General features: G+C 37.8%; 1 protein-coding gene across 1 annotated transcript in view; it reads left to right on the forward strand.

The window, feature by feature from the left end:
• Positions 1-9,299, forward strand: part of SMC2 (structural maintenance of chromosomes 2) — a 65,038-nt gene extending 55,739 nt beyond the window's left edge. Inside the window, 3 exon segments of the mRNA XM_037495235.2 lie at positions 5,643-5,743; positions 9,011-9,106; positions 9,189-9,299. Coding sequence (XP_037351132.2) covers positions 5,643-5,743; positions 9,011-9,106; positions 9,189-9,299 — 308 coding nt within the window.
• The last annotated feature ends 282 nt before the right edge of the window (positions 9,300-9,581 follow it).

The following is a 9,581-nucleotide window of genomic DNA, read 5'->3' on the forward strand; positions in this document are numbered from 1 at the left end:
TGTATTGGAGGAATGAGAATGTAGGAGTCAGCAGACTAAATCAAACTGTCTTTTTCCTAACTTATGATAAATATGTCAGTGGGTCCCTCTGTTTTACCAAAAGGACTCACAACTTAACCAGTGTTAGTATCTTCTGTTTTCCAGTTCAAAAGGATGAAGTTTCTTATAAGAATTCAAAGAATGGTGTTAACAAACACTAAGAAATATATATGGTATTCTTCGTATCTCTAGGTATATCACCAGAACAGTGTCTCCAAACTCTGAATCATAAACGCTCTGATGTTGGCTTTATTATTTTGACCCCAGGTCCCTTCTTCATAATATGAGTCTAAAATTCCTCGGTGCCAGTTAATCCTTTCCCTGATACATGCACATACTTGTTGGCACTAAGTTTAACATTTCTCATCCTTCATTTTCATACATTATCTAGAAGTTGCCAGGTAACAGCCTGGTAACCCATTGTTGGGACACATTGGAAAGAAAGAAATAGGAAATTAGCTCTAGCCACTGCGTAAGAAGGGAGACAAACCTATATATGCTGAGCCACAGGAAATCCAGTATCAGGATAAAATTTTTTTTTCAAATGTGTTGTAGATTGTTACATCATTTGCACTGTCACCAGTATATAGTATACTTATTTGACCACAACTCATAAATTTTAGTAATTCTGCTGTTTTAGTTAGGATTTTATAAATAACTTGTTGGGGTTGAATATTTTACCACGTGTACTAGTTTTTATTTTCCTCTGCAACAGATTGTCTACTTAAGTGCTTTCCTAATTGGTTTTATGTATCAGTCTACTCTAAAAATCCTCAAATATTACATTTTTGTAAGTAATGTCATTCTTTATTTGGTTCTAGGGCTGGGAAATGTTACCTCCTATTTTCTGGGGAATTTATGCCAGTTCTATATAATTCTTTAAATGTTTGGTAGAATTAAACCATCTGGGCTGGATTTGGGGGCTGTGGAGTGTTTGATAAAATGAGTACACTTTCTTTTAATAGTTATAGGGCCATTTGAATTACTTCATAGTGACTTGTGATAGTTTGTGTTTTAGGTTTTTATATATATATGTGAACACTTCTGTTTCATTTAATTGTCAGATTTGTGTGTGGAGGTCATGGTATTTCCCTATCCTTTTGATAGATCCAATTTCTGTATTCCCATTTATAGAAATTTGTCTCAAAATATTTGTCATTCTTAATGGAGGTTTGTAAGTTTTACTGTCTTCTGATAAACTCTGTTGTCTTTATTGCCAACTCACCGATTTCTGCTTTTATCTTATTTCGTTTTTTTCTGCTTGCTTTGAACACTGAGTTTTATGATGGAAGCTTGGATTACTGATTTGCAATTATTTTCCAATAAATCATAAATGTTAAATTTGCCTCATAATCTTTTGTCGTGGCACTTCAAGTCTGAGCAGAGTGTGAGAATTGTTTATTGGTGTGAGGAAGCCTCCACAGACATCCATGTTGCAATTAGGTGAAAGAAAACCTATTTACCTCACCAGAGAAGAAAAAGAAGACATCCCAATTGGGGAAGTGGAAGGGAAAGGTAAAAGGCTGGAATAATATGAAGAGAAATATGGTAAGGTCAAAATAAAACTTATTATTTGCAGATGACTTATTACATATTAAAAAACCCTAAAGACTCCAAAAAACTTATAGAGTAAAAGAATTCACTAAATTGCAGGCTGCATATAATCAACATACCAAAATCTGCTGCATTTCTATACACCTGACAACCAGAAAGATAATAAAACAATCCCATTACAATTGTATTAAGATCGAAAATACACGGGAATAAATTTAACCAAGGTGGTGAAAGCTCTGTACACTGAAACGAAGACCCTTATGAAAGAAATTCAGAGAGACGTGAATGTAAGATACTTCATGCTCATGGATTGCAAGAATTTGCATTGTTTAAAATGTCCATGCAGAGCAATCTACATATTCACTGCAATCCCTATTAATGTCAGTGGCTTTTCACAGAAATAGAAAAAATAAGCCTAAATTTTTTTATGGTACTATAAATGACCCTGCATATCCAAAGCAATCTTGGCCCAGAACAAAACTGAGTCATCTCATCCCTGATTTCGCACAAATCTACAGTAAAAACATCGATCAATGTAACAGAAGAGTGTCTAGAAATAAACCAGTGCCTGTACATGGTCATGTAGCATACGACACGGGAGGCAAGCACATGCATTGGGGAATACCCCTTTAATGTGCTGGAAAATGGGACACCTACAGTCAAAACAATGAACCTGGAACACTACCTCTTACTATGTACAAAATTAAAATGGTTTAAAGCCTTGACTGAAAATACCTGAAACCATAAAACTCAAATAGGCAGGCAAGCTCCTTGGCTGTTGGTCTTAGTGATTATATTTTGGATCTGATACCGAAAGCACAAATAAAAGGCAAAAACTAAACTTCAACACAGCAAGAGAAACCACCAACAAAATGAAAATTGAACTGACAGAATACAAGAAAACATTTGTAAATCATCTCACATAAGGTTAAGATATAGAATATATAACAAACTCATCCACTCAAAATCCAGTCAATAAATGGACAGGGTCTAAGGAGACTGCACCAAAGATAACACACAGCTGACCAGAGTTACCCGTAATGACCAGGAAAATGCAAATCGAAACCATAGTGAGAACCATCTCACACCTGTTAGAAGGGCAGTTACTAAAGACAAGAAACAGTGTTGGCGACAATGTGGAGAAAAGGGAATCTTTGTGCACTGTTCAGTGAGAGTGTAAATTACTGCACCTGCTATGGGAAACAGTCTGGAAGTTTCTCAGAACTATATGATCCAGCAGTTTTACTTACGGGTATCAGTCTGTAGAGAACAAAACACTAACTTGAAACATCACATTATTTATAGTAGCCAAGATACAACATACGTATCCTTCAATGTATGTATAAAGAAAATGGTATAGTCATGTACACACACACACCCCAAAATACCATATGAGCTCACAGACATGGAATCTAAAATTAAAACCTGAGCTCAGAAGATGCTGGCAGGGAGTTTGGGCTGGGTGAAGGGAACCAAAGTTACAAACTTCCAGCTACAAATAACTCATGATGACTGTAATCAGTATTGTTGCAAATTTGAGCCTTTCAGAGTAAATCTTAAAAAGTTCCTATCACAAAATAAAGTGACGAGGTGGTAACAGTAACTAGCTCTAGTGTGATCATTACTATACATGCAAATACTGAATAATACTGTACACCTCTCTTATGCCAATGACACCTCAATTAAAAAGAAAACTTAGGGCCTCCCTGGTGGCACAGCATTGTGGAGCTGTCCGTGGCCTCTGTAGCACAGGTTCGATCCCAAGCCGGACAGGGAGATTCCCACATGGCGCGCCAGACCTCTCCTGTCTCGCCCGCTGCTCCCCTCAGCAGTGTTTTTGGTCTGTCTGCCTGTTCTCCCCTCTCTGTCTCTGGTGAATCCTCTCACCCTGTGCTTCTCACCTGTACCCTGGTTCTTGTATAAATAAATAAGGCTTAAAAAAAAAAAAAAAAGAAAACTCAGCAAAGCTGTTGTAAACATAGCCTGAAGAGCCTTTCATCTGCTAATGAAAATCATAAAATATTTTATTCCCATTATGAAAATTCTAATCCCCTATGGTTTCACCTGTATACTTTCACATTGAAGAAAGTAACAGCATTCTTACACAAAGTTTTACAGAATATAGAAGGGAATGGAGTACTTCCAGGTGTTTTTTTTTGAGGCCAGTGTTATTCTAATAGTAAAATTTGCAATGACATTATAAAACAAGAAACTTATAAAAAGTCATGAACAGCAACAAAAATCCTGAAAATATTGATTATATATAATCAATTATATATAAAATTACTATGTATAATCAATTATATATATAAATAAGCCAACCTAAGTGCCCCCAAACATGAGTGGATCAATAAGATGTGTTCTAATATACACAACAGATACGTGTATAGAAGCATGTGCCATTTATAGCTACATGGCTAGAGCTAAGGGATAAGCTAAGTAAAATAAGTCAAAAGAAAGATAATTACCTGTAGAACTAAAACATACAGGGGGGGAAAGGATGAGAAAAAGAGGTGAGGGAGCAAAATGGACGGGTGTGGACTGCGGGGCAGGTGCACTGCAGTGGTGATGGGGCAGCGGTGATCGTATGCTTCCAAAATAATAATAATGGAAGCCAACATTACCCCAATAAAATAAACCTATTATAGGAACAAAGAGTCCTAAACTCACACCAGTGGATCATTTCACAGCAATTGAGTGAGACAGCATGGCTACTAATCTCCAAAGGTATGACAGAAGGGGCCATAAATGGTCTCTTGTCACCAGTTAAGGATGAGAGTTTTCTCCAGTCGGGAGAGCCTTCACATATTATTCTTTCCAAGACAACTTTTATTATGTGGTTTGTAGGATGAGCTCTTACTTGATAGTTACCATCATCCTCTAAAATTTTTAAACCTCAAGGCATAATCGTGTTCCATCCTGCCTGTCAGTCACAATGCACATCACTACCCGCTAAGCAGGCATTCTGAGTCCACCATTTTGTGGAGTTCCAGCCAATCTCCAACTGCCTTTATGAACCTCACATTACACCCAGCGCAACAGTAGTCACAACTCAACTCATTATAAAATGAGAAACTTATAAAACAAGAAACTCATTATAAAACAAACTTCTTTGTCTTTATGTTTTTGCTCGTGCCCTCAATACAGAACAGCCACTCCATACCATTCCTACAACATCCCATCCTTCAAGGGTCTGCTGAAAAGCCACCACCTCTGTGGATCCTTTTCTATTCCCTTCCCTCTTTCATAAGCTATCAAAATATTGTCCATAATAGTAGTAACTGAATACATCTTAGTTTTTCTAGGTGATTGAGTGCCTATTGCTATTAATGTTTTGATCTCAAACATTATTTGCTTTCTAAATGAATATAAGAGATGGTAAATGTTAAAGATGGAATACAGTGCAGTATTTACATCATATACAACTCATAATCCACTGTATGGAATAGTACGTTACTAGAATGAGATTAATTCATATTTACTCTGAAGAATTACTATTAAGATTTTGTCATATGACCATGCTGATGACGAAGTTTCACAGTAAAGTTTTATAAACAAAGATTTCATGGTAGAGATGTTTCCTCCAAAAAAAAAAAAAAAAAAAAAATAACATCCACCCTTTTCTATATTACATCTATTATTTCTATACTGTATCTATTAATTCTATTTTTGTATGCGTGAGAGGTATATAAATTGCCTAAGGTGTTTCAAATTGAAAGTTTCCCACACCCCGTACCTGCCAACTTTAATCAAAGACAAAGTTTAATTCCCTTAGTAATTTAGGTATAGAAATTTGCTGTATTGCTAATTACTTAGGATTGAAAATTCAAGGCAGATGTTAATTTGAAGAGAAAAAAAAAAACCTAATGGGGAAAAAAAGAATTTTATATTGAGATTGCTCCTAGCTCAGCATAGAGGAGCAGGTTTTAAGTACAACCTGATTACCTCCGTTTTGGGGACTGGAAAGAACGTGAGTAATTTACTTTTATAAGTAATTCTAATAGTTAGAGCCATTTCTTCTACTCTTCCTTTCACATATTTTCCATCAGGACTAAATGGACCAAAAATGCACTGTGCTGATAACCGCAGCCCACGCTATTCCCCGGTGGGTTACTGCTCAAAAATTCCTATGGTAAAATGTGAATTCAGGGTAAAGAGAAAAGAAATGAAGAGAACGTACATACAGGAGTTGCACACAATTTCATCTACTGCTTGTTTTTAACACCAAAGTTGCCATCATCACTCTCACAGATGAGGAGACACAAGCTCAGGGAAGTTAATTTGCTTCCTCGGTTACGGTGCAGCAGGATCAGACATGAATATGTCTTTTTAATTCCAAGGTTTATGATTTGTCAACTATGCAGTTTTTTTCTAATACGTTCCAACAAGCAAAAACTTTCCAAACAAGATTCACTTAAGTATGCATGAGAATAAACTTTGAAATAAACTTCTTTTGCCTTCCAGTCTTTTGCCTTCCAGTCTCATAAACCTACAATAACAACCCCCAAAAAACACAAAATAAGTACAAAACCACCAACAAAAAAAAAGTTTCGCTCTCTAGCATTTAATTATGCTGATAAAGGGTGGAAATATAGTTGTTGTGGAACAACCTACAGAGCAGGTCCTTTTTTTTTTTTCTTTTTTTTTTTCAAAGATTTATTTATTTATACAAGCACTGGGTACAGTCAGAAGTGCGGGAGGGTGAGAGAATTCACCAGAGCCAGAGCGGGGAACAGAACAGGCAGAGTGATGAAATACACTGCTGAAAGGAGCAGCGGGCACGGCAGGAGAGGTCTGTCGCACCATGTGGGACCCTTGCCGGTGGCCGGGGATCGAACCGGTGCTGGAGAGGCTGCGGGCAGCTTTGCGGTCCAGCGCTCAACCGCTGTGCCACCAGGGGACATCCTCCTTTTGCTTCTAGCTCATTAAATAAACCATGTAATAACTCATTTCCCCCACTGCTGTCCTCAGTACACACCACTATGACACCTGTTACAACGTGTTGTAATGTCATTTGGTCGTCACCTGCTAAGGTACACATCGTGTACATCTTAAGAACACCTCTGTTCTTTTCTCATGGCCTTTTGTATTAAAATATCCCTGCTTCATGCCAAAGAGAGTTGTACAGATATAAATAGTAGCATTCACGTCACCAAGCAGTGCTTAAGATAGTTATTTGTAGAGATAAATCTCCCCCATATGCATGTATTTCATTTTTTAACTTACCCAAATAAAAACAAAATTCTAAATACTGAGAAGACAATAAATATACACACACCCTGAGAATGTATCCTAAGGTTACAGGCTCCTGAAAATAAATCCCGATTCCTCCACAGAGATTCTAAAACTGCAATTTTTAAGAGATTGAACTATGGTGCATCAAAGATAGATGTGCATAATTTGTATAGAGGGTCATTACTCTCTGACAAAGGCAAGGTTCCATTGCAGCATTTACCTCGGGTTTTCACACATCCTCAGTATTTCTCACCTACACTCAGCTGTACTTTGTGTAGATTAAACTTCTACTCCACTTCCCTGAAAGGTCACAGCTTCAGAACATCCTGCCACTTACTTCGGGACTACGGAAAGTTAGCTGTCATAATTCTTCCATTTCGGTCTACTTTTAAATTTCTCAAAGTCCTATTAAAATATAAGTATAGATGGCACTATCTCTTACGAGCCTAACAATGTTGATAAATGTTGATGAAGTGTTAGAACACTGAATTAAGGCGTAGTACACATTGCTTGCATTTTCTTGACATATGAGGTAGTGAAAACAAATTTAAATGCTACCCTTACTAGGATAAACAAAACTATTCTATAAAATTCAAAATGTACATTTCTGATTATACATATATTATATGTGATATTATATATCATACTGTCCTACAGGTTCATTTGTCATCCCAACTAACCTTGGAACCATTGACTTATTTTAGCATTTTCAGTGCCTAACCTACTACCTAGCACTTAGAATTCAACAACTCAGCAATTTCAACTAAAGCCATTTCACATTTAATGTGCAATGCCTGGGCATAAAATTTAAAGCCTTGAGAGGTGAAGGGACCTCAGAGTTGTCTCCATGCCCAGCCCAACACATCTACTGCCTGCCTGCTTCCCCTAGTCAGTGTCCCTGACTGAATTTGTTCTTTAACAGTTACTCAAATTTTCCATGACATTCTACCTCTGTGTTCTCTTTCTTCTGTCCTTTATTCCAATCTCCGCCTTGAAATTTTCTGTGTAACTTCTAAGACTCAGATTTAATGGCATGTCTGTTGAAGCCTGGCCACCTGCTAGAGCGACTCTCTGCCCCTCTGACGTTTCTCAGTACCTCAACCTCTCAGAACACTTGCTGCCTCCTATTCTGTCCCTGTGACCTCCCCGGAAAGCAGGAGGACAGGGACAGTGTGTGATTCAGCTCTTTTCCTTAGTACCTGGCACAATGCTCAATTCAAAATGGTCAAGCACTCTATTTACAAAACATTTTTAAGACTTTTTTCATTTTTAAAGAAAGATAACGATTAATGAGCTTATAATTGAAGCTATTCCAAGCACTTGGACAATATCTCGAAGAGATGTCTTTGCAGGAGATTCACAGTGGTGCTTGTAGCCAAGCCAGCAGGCTCGGAGGCTCTGACTACTTCCTTCCAGCAGCAGGAAGTTGCATGGCCGATTACTGGAAACGAAAGACAATGCTCTTCCAGGGATAAAGTGAGAGCACGCAGAAGACATGAAAAAAAAAAAAAAATTGAATGTTGGAGAATGAAATTAACTGTGCCTTGTTTGTAGATTATGTAAATGGAATCAAGAAATGCATCTGGAAAGGCAGCCTAGCCCTGAATTGAGAAATGTCTATTTCACTTTAAACTCTGTCCTCTTAACAAACCTGATTTGAATGGAAAACTGATGCCAGAAAATCTAAACAGAAATCAGGAGAAAATAAGTAACTCCTAAAATATAGAAGAAAAATGGCAGTAACAGGAGAAAATATGGCAAGAATTACTAAAAAGCAGATGCAGATACATGACCTAACCTTGACAACTTAGCACAAGTCTAACAAGAGCAATAATCAGAGACATGGCTAAAACACTCCTCAACAAGGAAAAAACTGCCAACGCTGGTCAAAGGTGTTCCCTACATTTTAGCCAAAAATCAGTGGAAATGGGGGTCACATCTAAAACTATTCAGGTCTTGAGATGTCTTTTTTTGTCACAAAGATACATAACTAGATTAAAGCGTGATATAATTTCAACTTGAATTCAAGGCATGGAAACTGTCAATTATTTTCGACTCTGGGCACACTGAAAATACACTACACTTTTGCTGTCTCCTTCACCCAAACACAAACACAAAATAGACTTAATAGTACCCCACAGAGGGAATACAATTTGGCCTATATAAGGTGCTTGACTTTCAGAAAGTCTGGGTAACAGAGTACCACGATCAACAAGTCACTGTAAGGCCCCTCATTCTTCGCCCTGCCTCAGTTACTCCCCTCTTGCCTTCTTCCTGCGTAAACAAGCCCATTCAAGTTTTGCCTGCTTGCTGTTTGGTGTTTAATTACTGGCATATTCTAATTCTTCCTTTGCCCTTAGATCTGCAAGACATTTCCCCCATCCCCAAACCACATTTCTACCCCAAAGACCTCTCCCTACCCACTCCCAGGTCCATCTGCTTCTAGTACGACAGTCCAGGCTGACCCTTGAATCCCCTGCTTGTTTGGGAAGGAAATGTGGACCCCTACTCTATTTTTAGCACATAATATTCTAATCATCTGAGCAGAATTACTTTCTGCAAAATAACCAAGTTTGAAAAGTAATGTCAAACTAAGTAAACAGGCAGAATCACTTACATCAACGGTGCGCAAAAGGAAAAGGAACAATTCAGATGACTGAACCAGCACTCAGAGGACATAAGAAAGAGTGACCGGAACAGGAGTGAGCTCTAATCCAAGCTCTCCAATTAAAGATACCCCCAGCATGTCCCAG

Source organism: Talpa occidentalis, unplaced genomic scaffold, assembly GCF_014898055.3.
Source record: "Talpa occidentalis isolate TD23 unplaced genomic scaffold, MPIMG_talOcc4v2.1 talOcc4.7, whole genome shotgun sequence".
In the NCBI taxonomy this organism is placed as follows: domain Eukaryota; kingdom Metazoa; phylum Chordata; class Mammalia; order Eulipotyphla; family Talpidae; genus Talpa; species Talpa occidentalis.